This window comes from Ipomoea nil, unplaced genomic scaffold, assembly GCF_001879475.1.
Source record: "Ipomoea nil cultivar Tokyo-kokei standard unplaced genomic scaffold, Asagao_1.1 scaffold0382, whole genome shotgun sequence".
Classification (NCBI taxonomy): Eukaryota; Viridiplantae; Streptophyta; class Magnoliopsida; order Solanales; family Convolvulaceae; genus Ipomoea; species Ipomoea nil.
This window is the reverse complement of record NW_017616810.1, coordinates 929,536-944,868: the sequence shown is the minus strand read 5'-3', so window position 1 is coordinate 944,868 and position 15,333 is coordinate 929,536. Positions and strand designations below refer to the sequence as shown.

The following is a 15,333-nucleotide window of genomic DNA, read 5'->3' as shown; positions in this document are numbered from 1 at the left end:
TTATATCCAACGATGGTAGTTACATATTACTATGGACTCTAGAATGTTTAGTTATAAGCCTTAAACACACCTCAATTAGTAAACTATTTCAAAATAAATTTATAAACTTTGCTGCAATGTGAAAAATTTGAAACGTTGAAATACAAGTATTTGGGAACATATAGTTTAGTTGGAACATATCACGTAATTTACTCCTTTCACTAATTTTCAAGGTATGAGCAATGAGGCAGGAGCCATTACGTATGGGGTTAAACTTTTTAATGTTGAATTGAGTTATAAATCTTGCACAACCAATCAATAATTGATTAACAATAGTGCCTCACAATACACAAAAAGTTATATGTCTCATACACATCAACACTCTAACCTATTTATAGGGTTAAAAGTGTTTTGAAAATATAACTTAAGGAAAATCATGTTTTTGATCTCTTAATTATATAGGTATAAATGTATAATATATAGACTCAGACCCCCAACTACAAATGATAAATGAAACGGTGATTGGCCCTTCCAAATCTAGCCTTTTGCTAAGCTTGCATATTGGGAAATGGTATGTTAACACAAATGTCTCCAGTTTTAATATTATACTACTAATTTTAAAAAGATTATTTTGTAATGATCACAATAATAATAAGAAGAAAAAACAATGTTGGAATTGAATTATAATATTTGAATATATAATTAAATATTTGTGCAATTAATTTCATGGATAATCAATCTGCGCATGTGAGTGGTATATTAAACATATAAGATATAAATAATAAATGTATAATTTAACTTTTTTTTTTTTTTTAAAGATGGAACACATCTTCAATTCCTACTAAAGACTAAGAATGATCTTCATGAATGTTTGAGTTGATTTTGGATAGTGAAGAGAGATTCTATCTTTTTTTTTTTTTTTTTTTTTTTTTTTTTTTTTTTTTTTTTTCCTTTTTTTTTAAAAGATATTTGTAATGTGAGTATTTGTTAACTTGCCCTTGATTACAACTCATGATGGAAAAACATGTGAATTTTTCTATTTAAAATAATGACATTCTTAAGAAGAAAGACTAAATATATTACCTTGATAACTAATTAAGAGTACTATTGCAATACCATATTAATTAGGGACAAAACTTACATTTATCTTGTAATTAATCGACTAAAACTACAACAAAGATCCTTAGTTTGCTATTATTTTTGTCACTTTTGCTTATCAAATCTCTTTATTACTTTTTTTTTTTTTGAAGGGAAATCTCTTTCATTACGTAGTTTAACACAAAGTGCTAATCTCTTGGCATTCCTTGGGTCCAACACCCAATCAACTCAACATAGAGTATTATATATATTTAGTTCTTATTTTGATAGATGAAGTTATTTTGGACAGAAGTTAAAACAACACTAACATAAAAAGGACAATTTTGTATTTTTAATTTAATTTTCTTGGATGGAAATGTAAAGGCCTGTTTACGTCATATTACTAGTAGCGCAAGACGGCTCATTTGTGGCAGTAAAAAATGGCAAATTACATATTTGTTTCTCACCACTTATGGTGGAGGCGCAGGCGTATAAGGAGGCGACACTGTCTTGGCTGCTTGAACGGAACAACACATCAGTAAGTTTACTCACGGATTGCATAGTATTGACTACAACTATGCGGCACCATGACACACCAATTCATTCGTATGTTGGGGTCACAGTTGATCAATGCAGAACACTTGTGTCTTTATACATTAATCGTATTTCTTTAAGTTATATCTCTAGACAGGTTAATTTACATGCGCATACTTTAGCTTCCTTAGCATTTACACAGGATCAAGCTATGTACTTGTCAGAGAAGCAGCACAAAAGGGATGAAAGTGATGAACTGGAATTGAAAAGAAAAAGAATTCTCTCTGTATTCATCAAGGCAATACACTGTGCTATCTATATTGGATACAAGAAAGCAGTTAGATGGTTTAGGAGGGAAAAAACTAACTAAGCTAATTACAAAAGTTAGTTATGAAACAGTTTGCTGAGCTGGTGAACCCCCATCTGTTGACACCCCCCACAAGCTGGAGTATACATGGAGTGTAGGCCCAACTTGGAGATGAAATTGCAGTAGGTACTGAGGGCCAAAGGCTTGGTGAACACATCAACTAGTTGATTAATAGTCAGGGCCGTTCCAATAAAAAGTGGGGTCTTGTGCAATATCTTAATTTGGGCCCTTTTTTCAAGTTATTTCTATATATAAATAATAGGTTTTCAAAAAGTTGTGTAAAAAATTCAAACATAAATATTGTATAGAAAATTAAATACATTTAAAATTTTATTTAAAAAGTGACACGCGTCATGTACAACGGCACACTTAGACGCAGAATCATCCACCAAACCTTTGATATCAACTTCTTCCAAAATCTCATTTTTTAATAGAGATTAAAGCTAATCCATTGAATTTGTCTTGCAACATACTTGATCATTATATGATCTACACTCGTTTATCACTTGTCTCATTTTTTTGTAATCTAAGACGCAACTCCATCCAAGTTGTCATATTAGCTATATGATCTACACTCGTTTCATGCTTTTTTAAGTCTAAGACCAAGATGTGTCCAGTCCATAAAACCTTCATTGACCAAAACACCTTTTCGTATACTTTTTAAAAAAAAAAAAAAAATCTTGCAACAAAAACAAAACACCTTGTCAAGTTCTTTTGAATATACAAGCCAATCTCGATCACACTCATCTCCATTTGGCAAATATCTTGTGTAAAATGCAGATAAAAATCTTCTAGACAATTTATCTTTAGGACCTTTATTTATTGATAAGTCTTTTTTAGGACCATCTTTCACAAGAATATCTATTAATTTAGAATAAGGGCATCCCAATTTCTTGGATCATATATGTCAAATAAAAGCGAAATTAGAATTATTAATTCATGTAAATAAAACAATAAACAAGAATTGTGAAGCAATACGTAATTTTAATTACCTATCAAGAAAATTGAATAACTTGAGAGTTTGTATGATAAAAAAAATACAAATAAACAACCAAATTGAATATTTAAATTACTAGATAAAGAATACAAACAACCAAGAATTAAGAATGCAATTCAAATTTGAAGAATTAACACTACAGTAGCTTAGCCTCAATAACGCAAATAATGCAATTGAAATTTGAAAAATTAACACTACAGAATGTTAGAATTAACGTACGTGTAATCCGTATAGAACGATACTCTCTAGTCTCTAATCTCTATCTGCCGCTAGGCGCTAGATTAGGGATTTAGGATAGGTTTTGAGTTTGTCGCTTAGTCGCAGCTGCTGATGTATATATACACTAATTTTTTATTTTTTATTTTTAAATATGGGGCGCCCAAAATTTGGGGGCCCTGTTAATAGTTGAGACATGTAGCAATCTGATGATTTGGTTATGCAGTTTCTCCCTTACAAGATGGCAATCTATCTCAATGTGCTTTGTTCTCTCATGGAAAACTGAGTTCTCAGCTATGGCAATTGCAGACTTACTGTCACAGTATAGCATGGCTGGGGAATCAATGTCCACTTGCAAGTCTTGTAGGAGATAGATCAGCCATTGTATCTCACATGTTGCTGCTGCAAGGGCCCTGTATTCTGCTTCAGAGGAACTTCTGGATATGGTTTGCTGCTTCTTTGATTTCCAAGAGACCAAGGTGGAGTCTAGGAACATACAAAAGCCAGTAATAAATCTTCTAGTATCAGGGCATGCAGCCCAATCAGAGTCTGAAAAACCTTTGATCTGTAAAGAAGATGTTGCTGCAAAAAAAAAGTCCTTGTCCAGGAGCTGCCTTAACATACCTCAATATCCTGTGAGCAGCTTGTAAATGTACATCAGTAGGGCAATCTAAGAACTGGGATAACTGTTGTGTAGCAAAGCTTATGTCTGGTCTTGTGATGGTAAGGTATAACAACTTTTCCACAAGTTTCCTATATTGGGTGATATCCTCCAATTTGTTGCCCATGTTTCTGCTAAGTCTTGGGGATGCCATCATGGGTGTTTTGGCTGGTTTGCAATGTATGAAACCAGATTCCTCCAGTAGCTCTATTGTATATTTTCTTTGTGTCACACAGATCCCTTTGTTGCTTTTGGCCACTTCTAGGCCCAAAAAAAATTTTAAAGGACCTAAATCCTTAATATGAAAGACAACATCCAAATGTGACTTAATCTGCTCTACTTGGTTTAAATCTGGACTGGCAATCACTATATCATCAACATATACAAGTAATGCCACAAAGTCATTACCATGGCCCCTTGTGAATAAGGAAGAGTCAGATACAGCTTGCTTAAACCCATGCTTGAGAGTTCTTGGCTGAGTTTAACATTCCACTGTCTGTTGGCTTGTTTCAATCCATAAAGGGACTTAACCAACTTGCATACCTGATCAAGTCTAGAAACTGTGAAACCAGGGGGTAAAGTCATATAAACTTCCTCTTTTAAATCCCCATGTAGAAAAACATTATTCACATCTAGTTGGTGAAGATTCCAACCCTTAATTGCAGCCACAACAAGCAGAACTCTAATTGTGGTTATTTTGGCTACAGGACTGAATGTGTCCAAGTAGTCTATACCAGGTGTTTGGGTGTAGCCCTTGGCTACTAACCTAGCCTTGTATCTCTCAACAGTGCCATCAGCTTTAAGCTTGGTCTTGAACACCCATTTGCAGCCTATTGGTGTCTTGGATGGGGGAAAATCAGTGAGAATCCAGGTGTTGTTCTCTTGTAGGGCAGTAATTTCTGCCTCCATAGCTTTTCTCCAACAATCCTCTTTGATGGGCTCATTGTAGGTCCTTGGCTCTCTAGTACTCAAAGCATTAACAGCAAAGACTTTGTATGCTTGTGAGAGATTATCATAAGATAGGAACTTAGATATATTGTGATGAGATGTTCTTCTGATAGTGTTTTGACAAACATAGTCACTAAGGTAAGTAGGTTGGGACCTTACCCTGGTTGACCTTCTTGGTTCTGAGCTTGGTTCTGCATCATTAGATCCATTTGAGTGGATTGGACCATCTGGTGAACCCCCAGGTAAGTCATCAGAAGGAGCCTCTATATTAGGTAATGAAGTGCCTTCATCATATTTCAGGTCTGATATCCCTTCAGAAGGTAGAATCATATCAGATGGCTGCTTATCATGTGAATCCTGAAGAGGAAATATATTTTCATAAAATGAAACATCTCTTGATAATAAGACCTCCTTAGTCTGAATATCAAATAGTTTGTAGCCCTTCACACCATTAGCAAATCCCAGAAATATACATCTCCTAGCTCTTGGAGAGAATTTATCTCTTTTGCAGTTGGGAATGTTGGCAAAAGCTAAACATCCAAACACCCTAAGGTGTTGATATTGGGGAACTTTGCCAAAGAGTATTTGGTAGGGAATTTGATTGCCAAGAACTGCTGAGGGAATTCTGTTGATCAGATATACTGCATGAAGAATACAATCACCCCAAAACTGTTTAGGAAGACCAGCCTGAAATCTCAAGGCTCTTGCCATGGACAAAATGTGTCCATGTTTTCTTTCTACAATACTGTTTTGCTGAGGTGTGTATACACAAGATGTTTGGTGAATGATGCCTCTTGTTTGATAGAAGTCTTCCATAAGAAATTCTTTCCCATTGTCAGATCTTACACATTTAATCACCTTCCCAAACTGAGTTTTGATTAGCTCACAGAAGCATTGTATAATCTGTCTCACTTCACTCTTCTTTCTCATAAGGTAAACCCAAGTGGCTCTGCTATGATCATCTACCAGAGTTAGAAAATACTGATGACCATAGATAGTTGGGACATGATAGGGTCCCCATACATCAGCATGAACAAGATCAAAACAGTTATTTGCAATGGATGAGCTAGAGTGAAAGGGCAGCCTTTTTTGCTTAGCCAAATGACAACATTCACAAGCTATTGGCTTATCATTACAAATTTTATTGTCTAGAGTGTGAAGGATCCTGATTTTGCTTTCAGAAGCATGTCCTAGTCTAGCATGCCAAAAACTACATGTATTGGCAACAGGGAAATCAACAAAATTACATTGAGCAGAAACAGGAAAAACAAGATGATAAAGTCCTTTCTTCGGCTTAGCCAACCCAATCATCTTCCCAAGGTGTTGATCATGTATAACACACTGATTAGTATGAAAGAGTGTGCTGCAATTTGATCTTCTTATAAGTTCCCCCAGAGAGATCAAATTATACTGAAATATGGGAACACACAAAACATTTTCCAGGATTAGATCAGCAGATAGATGAACAGATCCAATGTGTGACACCTCTGCATAGTGTCCATTGGGTAAATCCACCTGAATTCCCTGTACTTTCTTGGATGTATGAAATAGGTGATTACTACAGATGACGTGGTGTGTGGCACCACTGTCTATGATCCATATAGGCTCAGAATTAACTGTATGGATGAGAGAGTTAGCCAATTTACCTTCATATTGAGCATTGGGAATGAAGTTGGCTGCCATCACATTAGTCTGAGGACTGATGGCTTTAGGAGCAAAGTTGGCTGCCATGACATTAGCCTTTGGATTCAGATCAAGAGGAGTGTTGGTTCTGGTTCTTTCTTGCTGCAAGAACTCCAGAAACCTTCTGCAATCTTCTTGGGTAAAGGGAGAACAGGTTTCTGAACTCCCACCTTCTTCCACAGAGCTTTGCACCATGTTGACTGAATTCCCTTTGTTTCTTGGTTTCCAACCCGGTGGGTATCCGTGCTTCTTATAGCACTTTTCTACAGTGTGCCCCGTATATCCACAGTAGCTGCACATGAGCTTTTGTTTCTGGTTTGGGAAATTCCTTCTGTTATCTGCCTTAGTAAAAAAACATTTGCTCCTGTCATGTTGTCCCCACTGGGCATGCCAGACTCGATCTCTACCTGCCTTTCCTGTTGTGAGAGCATGGAGAATGCCTCACCAACATCAGGCAATGGTTTCATCAACATGATTTGCCGCTTGGTAGTAGTATAGTTATCTTTCAAACCAGTAAGGAAGGCAGACATCATGTCATTCTCCAGGTGTGTCTTCACCTTCTCAGATAGTTTGTCTCCGCACTCACAGGTGGGAGAACATTCACAATTCGGAATTGGTCTCAATACGAGAAGCTCATCCCACAACAATTTCAACTGAGTGAAGTATTCGTTTATGGTAGAGTTACCTTGTCTGATTTGGTAAATTTGTGATTGGATTTCTGCAATCCTAAAAACATCTTGTTGACTGAAGCGCTTCTTCAAATCTTTCCATACGCCTTCAGCAGTATTGATCCAGAGGACGCTGTGAGCTATGGTGGGGGATACAGATCTCAGAATCCAAGACAGCACCATTGTGTTGCAGCGATCCCAGTAGTAGAACTTTGGATCATTTATGCTTGGAACAGCTACAAGGCCGTTAACGAAACTCATCTTGTTCTTGGATCTTAGAGCCATCTCCATGGCCCGTGCCCAAGAGTGATAGTTAGATCTCCCTTCCAACTGCACTGTAACGAGCTGTAAAGTGGGGCTTTCGTTTGGATGAAGGTGTAGAGGATTTGTCAAATCGTTTGGATCAAAGACCCCTGTCTGAGCTGCAGTACGAATTGGATTAGGGATCTGGTTCTGACCCGATGAGGTTGCTGCCTGGGAATAAGTGGCTTGCTGAACCATGATTAAGTTTTGATGGATGAAGCCCTATTGGAGCTCTGATACCATGTCAGAGAAGCAGCACAAAAGGGATGAAAGTGATGAACTGGAATTGGAAAGAAAAAGAATTCTCTCTGTATTCATCAAGGCAATACACTGTGCTATCTATATTGGATACAAGAAAGCAGTTAGATGGTTTAGGAGGGAAAAAACTAACTAAGCTAATTACAAAAGTTAGTTATGAAGCAGTTTGCTGAGCTGGTGAACCCCCATTTGTTGACAGTACTGGGATTCTATCTCTCCTGACGCTATTGCGGCTTTGATTCATTAATACAATCGCAAGATTGACTTTCAAAAAAAAAAATATCCTGGATTAGGACCCACATAGTATTATGGACTATGGATTCAAACAATGATACACATAATTCATACTCGTAAGGTACAAAATTTCATAACACAAAATACCAAAAATTACAACACCAAGACACATAGCATAGCATTATGGACCCAACTGAATTGAAAAGACGAGGTACAGAATTCATAGTCGTAATGTACAAAATTTCATAATACAAGACGCAAAAAATCATAACACAAGACACATACACATGTTATATATTTACTTATTTTTCAAATCTGATTTAGGTACATAATTTGTGTTCATATGCACAAATTTTCACAACACAACAAAAAATCATAACATAAGACACGATTACTAATTTGTTCTAGGTACAGAATTCATATTCATAAAGTACAAAATTTCATAACGCAAGACACAAAAAGTCATAACACAAAACACAAACACATGAACCAGGGTCCATAGTGCACTGTGAACCTTGATCCATGGTATAACCCAACAAGTTTCTACTACTTTTAGTTGAAACAAAACATGTCATTCAGTTTGGTATTAAAGTTAGACTTATGCAAAAATTTATGAGTTCAAACATCTGCGCCACTTGATTAAAAAGAAATTATGTCCATGTGTTATGCATAGTCATTAAAACTAATCGGCTCGTACATGTAAGGACATGTTAAACATATATTTCATAATATATAAATAATAAATGTGTAATTCAATTATCAGTTTAAACTTTTTAACGATGGAACATATCCTTCAATTTCTACTGAACATTGATAATGATATTCATGAATGATTGAGTTGATTTTGGATGGAGAAGAGAGCGTGTTTTTTATTAAAAAAAATTAAAAATTATTTAGAGTATTCATAATGTAAGAATTAGAATCCTTAACAGGGCGTTTGGTTGGAGGGGGGGAATTATGTGGGAAATGAATTGTAATTTCATGGGAGTTGAATTACTGGGAATAAAGTGGAAATTTAAATTTCAGTGTTTGGTTGACAGGAATAGAATTACTGGGAATTTCAATTCCAATGTTTGGTATACATGGGAATTCAAAAGGAATAAGTAGTATAAAGTAAAAAATGTCCATTATTGTTGTTAGACATTAATTTTAGGTTAAAAAAGGAAGGGATAATTTTTACTCATCACTATCTTTTTTTCCCAGGAATTAAAATACCAGGGGGGGACATGGAATTTTAATTCCATGAAAATGGGGGAATTGCAATTCCATGAAATTGCAATTCCCTCCAACCAAACTATGGAATTTAATGGCCTTTAGAATTAGGTGGGAATTAAGTGGGAAGGGAATTTAAAATCTCTCCAACCAAACGCCGTGTAATAGTTTAAAGAAATACCTGCAATGTTCAAATGTTACAAAACTGTACAAAATTACAATTCATGCAAAAAAACAAAAAAAAAAAAAGACATGTGAATTTTTCTATCTAAAATAACATCTCTTAAAAGAAAGGCTAAATACACTATCTTGGTGACTAATTAGGAGTACCATTACAAAGCTAAAATTTTCTTATTATTATTATTATTATTATTATTATTATTATTATTATTATGTTTTTTTAGTACATTATTATTATTATGTTATTTTATTGGATTAATTTGAATATGAAACTAATATTTATTTATTTACTTAATTTTTGTTTTTAGTATTCTTGTATAAATATAAATTTAATTATTTATTTCAATAAAAAAATTGTTACGACTAATATATAATTTTTTGAAAAATTTGTTACGACTAATATATAATAAAGTAACATAAAAATAAAATAAAAAAATTACTAACGCGGTGGTATGACCGGTGTGCCATGAAGAGAGCAACGAAGTGGGACACGCAAGAGGCTACGAGATAAGAACAATGTGCTAGAATTTTGGGATTATATTTTTATCTATTTTATTGAATTTAATTTTAAATACATTAAAAAATTAAAATGTATTTATTATTTACTATATTTTATTTTTATAATTTTACGATAAGATAGAAACACAACTTTAAAGGGTCTCTCTCTTTCATAGGTTTCTCTCTTCTCTCTCCTCCGCCTTCTCTCTCTGTCTTTCTCTCTCCTCTCTCTTCCCGGAAGGCAAAAAAACCCCAAAGAGCTGTTTACCAACAAGTAAGTTTTCTCTCTCTCTTTCTCTCTCTCAAAAATCTGAACTTTTTCTCTCTCCCTCCCTCTCTCTCCATATATTTGAAATTTTTTGTTCTCTGTTTAACGCTGCGCGGCCTTTCCGTTGTCGTATTTCTTTATATTTATTTAGTTGATTGCTTTGTACATATGTTTAGATGTTTAGATCTGATGGGTTATCACTAGATCCATGTTTAAACCCCTAAAGATTGTAATTTTTTGGGGGAATTTTAGTTGGAAGGGTTGAATTTGACGATTGTTTTCTCGAGTTTTTAATTGCGCCATTCTCTGAGATTTGTTTGTATCTTGATCCATATGTTTTGATTGAAATTGTAATCTGTATTGCAATGCGGAGTATGGGTATGTCCGAATTTGAAGATTTGTTTGTTGTTTGGATCTGCAGAACGCAGTGTTTAATGTTAGGGTTTCAAATTGTAAGTTTCATTGTTTTGTGTGGTGTATTGTATGAGGGATTTGTGGGTTATATTATATGTACTATGAAATGATAGCCTGTGTTCTAAATTGTATGAAGATTTGTAACTAGCTTGTTTGGCTTGTGGCTTTAGTGGCCGTGCACTCTCATCTGAGGTTCGGAGCTCAACACCTCTCTTGTATGGAAAAACCAATATGGAGAGCACTTTGTCCCTTAATTGAACCGACCCAGTGTGAATGAGAATTAGTTTGAGTGCTTAAAGGTGCCTCCTATAGTTATGACCTCCTTAGAGCACCTCGTGGTCTGAAAAAATTGTATGAGATTTGTGGGCTATATGTAGTTATGTACTATGAAATGATAGTCTGTGTTCTAAATTGTAGGAGGATTTGTGGGTTATATGTACTATGAAATGATAGTTTGTGTTCTAAACTGTATGAGGATTTGTGGGTTATATGTACTATGAAATGATAGTCTGGGTTCTAAATTGTATGAAGATTTGTGGGTTATATGTACTATGAAAAGATAGTCTGGGTTCTAAATTGTATGAAGATTTGTGGGTTATATGTGCTATGAAAGATAGTTTGTGTTCTAAATTGTATGAGGATTTAATGTAGGTGTTTTTGTGTGCGTCTTTGTAGCCGTCTGAATGGATGATGATGGATTGAACATGAGAAATTGGGGCTATTATGAGCCAACCCATAAGGGGCATTTGGGGCTCCAGCTTATGTCTACTGTGGTTGATCGTGACACGAAACCCTTCCTTTCTGGGCGTGATAATCCTTCCATGATAGTTGGGAACGGGATCTTTCATTCCCGGGATTCGATTGTTTCTCAGGTGCCCATAACGCATATAGACTACATCCGAGATGGGTGGATAAACCACAGGGACAAGTTCTTGCATATGCTTCCTGGGAACCCTTATGGTGGGGTTATGGCTGAGCCATCTGGAACGCATTCGTCTATGCAAATGCTGCAACAACAACAACAGCAACAACCCGACTCGACTAAGGATGCGAGTCTTAGTGCAGAGGACCCGAGCCTCGATAAGGATGGCGGCCCGTCAAAGAAGCGGTCAGCTGCTGCAGCGCCGGCTAAAGGGAAGAAGTCGAAGAAAGGGCCGGGTGCATCAAAGAAAAACGAAAACTCCCCTGCCCAGCGTGCAAAGCCAGCAAAGAAGAGTATAGACGTGGTTATAAGCGGGGTCGATATGGATATCTCGAGCATCCCAACTCCCGTGTGTACTTGCACCGGGACACCCCAACAGTGCTACCGGTGGGGGTGTGGAGGCTGGCAGTCGGCATGTTGCACCACGACTATATCAATGTACCCTTTGCCTATGAACAACAAGAGACGCGGGGCAAGGATTGCTGGACGGAAGATGAGCCAGGGTGCATTCAAAAAGGTCTTGGAGAAACTTGCGGGTGAAGGGTATAACTTCGCTAACCCTATCGATCTAAGGACTCACTGGGCTAAGCATGGAACTAACAAGTTTGTGACCATCAGGTAAACTTGTATTCGGGTTATCAGTTTGTGCCATTTCCATCTTTAGCTTGTATATATGTTGGTGGCCTTTTCTGTTTCTTCAGAGCAGCGATCCATAAAACTATGACATTTGAGATTAATTTCTTGTTTTCATTTAGTTGGTAGCAATGCTTTGTGGCCACCTAGAGTAGGAGGATTCAAAAATGTTTTTTTAATTTTAATTTTATTTTTATTTAATAGATTATTTTTGTGATCTTTATTTTGTTGCCATCAAGAATCTTGTTTACTGCACACTGGTTTGGAAATGAGAAGTTTGATGTTAACCTTATTGTTTGGATGATAGGAGAGCAATCTCACCACTATTTGAACATATATTTGCCTATCAAATCATCAATCCATTCATTTATCCCAGTGGAATGAAATGATATAGCATATTCATATAAAAGTATTACATATTAGCTAAAAAGTATGGAGTATTATATATTTCAAATGAGATAATGGTAAAATAGTGAACTTGATTTTATCGAGTTTATGTAGGGAGAAAAACAAAGATGATGTATATTAAAAATGAAAATTTTTAGAGTTATCTTTAACCTAATTTACACCAAAAATCTCCATCAAAAGGCTTAGCATATTCTCACATCATATTTAAAAATAAAAAATAAAAAATCTTTGACTCATTACACCAAATTTTTATATCAAATTTTATTCTATACTAAATTAAATAATTTCTTCAAATTTAAGACTTTATTAGTTTTTATTTTAACTAATTTAATACAATTTAACAAGTATAGTATGTTTGATATTTTAAATTAATATATATTTAATATTAGTATTGTTTCAATGTTTCAATGAGATCTTTAAAATAATTTAATTTATTTTTAATAATATAATTTTTAAATTTAAGTATTTAACAAAGTAAAAATACATAAGAAACAAACAAATGATAAATTTAGAAACCAAGTGGCTTGTGGTCCACTGGTATCGAATTGCTCTCTTATGTGGGAGGTCTAGGCTTCGAGCCTCGTTGTAGGCATAGTTTGTATGGGTATCCCCCTTCCTTTGTAATAAAAAAATGATAAATTTAGAAGTGAATAAACAAGGACAAAAGAGTAATTTGTACCATCCTCTCTAATTTGGCGGTGGTTAACAATATATGGCGCAACACTGTTCACCTCTGCCTAAATTTTTGTCTTATGCCTTTGGGTAGGACTTTGGAGTATCAGATATTGATGGAATGGCGTTGGAATATGATGTTTAGACATTCCTTGGGAGACGTTCTTAGACAATAAAGTTGTTAATTCTTTGTTTTGTATATGAAAAAGTAAATTCGAAGAGGTTATATTGAAGAAAATTAAGAAGTTAATAAAGTATGTATGTCTTAAGTAAAATTAAGAGATTAAAATGATTAATATTAAATAAGAAATTACAAAAGTACGTATGTCTTAAGTAAAATTAAGAGATTAAAATGATTAATATTAAATAAGAAACTACAAATATAATTTTCTTTTTCAAATATAAATTAAATGCACAAATTAAACTCAAATTTCATAACAAAAATAATGTAAATGTAAATATTATTCTAATATTCTGTAGTATAATCATTATATTGTCTATATTTTTAAGACAAATGAATATTATTAAAGTTTCTCTACTTCAATTGTAAGGTATTGTCATTTATTGAGAGGTCCTATGTTATATCTACTTGAGACTTGTAATGTGTTTAAAGAACAAAATAAAAATAATGCGCGGAACTTAGATTATAAATTTGACTCCTTAACCTAGTTGGTTATGATTATAAAATAAAGTTTATCCAATGCATAATCTCATGCTAAAGATTTCATAGTAAAGACGGGATTTATAGAGTTTTTGTTAAAAGAACCTCGTATGCATATATTAATGCTTTGTTCCATATCGTGCACAGTAAACAAAGGTCTAACCTTTGTATTCAACTGAGTTACCATGATTTACATACTCACAAATGATCTACCGGGTCAGAGCGTGAGGGACCCTTAGGGTTGGGAATTCAACATTTTGAAACAATGTTTTGTTCCATATCGTTTTAAACCCTTTTATTATCAATTTATAATCATATAAATGCTACCAATAATAATCATGGTATTCAATGGTTAGTCCCGCAACGCATTACACGTTACTAAAATTTCCAAATTTAAAAGTTAAAAAAGAAAAGTGAGGTATAGATCTAGAAGTCATAAAATTCACATGGGACAGATCAGCTAATGAACATGAGGAATCCAATGATGTTGTCGCCAACATTTGCTAGTTGCTACACGAGGAAATGCATGTGACAATTATGCTTCTTGTTGTAACAATTTAATGTGCTTGGTTTTCATGAATTACCATCTTTTTAGTTCTAGATATAACTTAATCTAAAATACGTTAATAGTTTAGTTTAATTGATAATCAAATAAAATTTGAATTCTAAAACTTGAATCTTTAAGGGTCACTTATTAACCTCTTCTAAAAGTTCAAGTTTTTAGTTTAAAACGATTATAATTGTAGAGAAAATTTAGAATGTTAATTATCAAATACAACCATGTATGATATACTTTTGTATCGAATATTGTCAAGAATGATACCAATAATACCCACTACAATCAATTATAACATAGTTCTATTTGGTAAGATCACCACTAGTATAAATGGATATATCTGTTCAGACAAGAAGATTCACACAATCTCATGAAGATGTACAGTGCTCATACATAATATGATCAATTCAAAGCTTCTGTAGAGTTCAGTTCAACTGTTCCATCAACAGAAAACTAAAAACATGAAAGCATACATCACTTAAAGATCTGGATTCATTCCAAGATGCGGCACTGTGCAACCACAGTAAACTAACCACTAAGGGCATATGCATTTACAAAGTGAATCGAGATTCAGGTATGCATATTACAAAGTGAATCAAGATTCGGGTATGAATATTACAAAGTGAATCGAGATTCTTATACAAAAATCCAGACACTGTAGATATTACAGGAGTAGTATATACATATATGAAAGTGTAGATAAGTTGACAGAACTACAGAAGTAAAAGCTTGTGATGTCAACAGTAGCTAAGGGTCCAAAGTGCAATTTGGCACAAATGGCAGTAGACAATAATGGAGCAAATTCGTGATACAGATGTTGATTATGATGACAAGAGGAAAGACTTATGTCAATAGTCGATGGGTATGAAAAGCAAAATGTACTAATGCCACTAGTTGCCAAGCACCTTGTGCTCAGTGGAGGGGCAGTGTTGACTCTTTGTGCTTCAACAAGTTGAGAAAGTATGTATGAACAGAATGCAAGTT

The 15,333-nt window shown here is 34.6% G+C and overlaps 1 protein-coding gene across 4 annotated transcripts; it reads left to right on the top strand.

Annotated features, from left to right (window-relative positions):
* The first annotated feature begins 9,970 nt into the window (after positions 1-9,970).
* On the top strand, positions 9,971-12,344 carry LOC109171911 (protein BASIC PENTACYSTEINE2-like). 4 transcript variants are annotated; one of them, XM_019321000.1, is made up of 2 exons: positions 9,971-10,089; positions 11,173-12,344. In XM_019321000.1, the coding sequence occupies exon 2, from the start codon at positions 11,181-11,183 to the stop codon at positions 12,039-12,041; it is 861 nt and encodes a 286-aa protein (XP_019176545.1). In that variant the 5' UTR covers positions 9,971-10,089; positions 11,173-11,180; the 3' UTR covers positions 12,042-12,344. The 4 variants fall into 4 exon arrangements, with proteins under 4 accessions (XP_019176545.1, XP_019176546.1, XP_019176547.1 ...); XM_019321001.1 differs by having other exon boundaries at positions 9,982-10,089; positions 11,149-12,344; XM_019321002.1 differs by having other exon boundaries at positions 9,990-10,089; positions 11,176-12,344.
* The last annotated feature ends 2,989 nt before the right edge of the window (positions 12,345-15,333 follow it).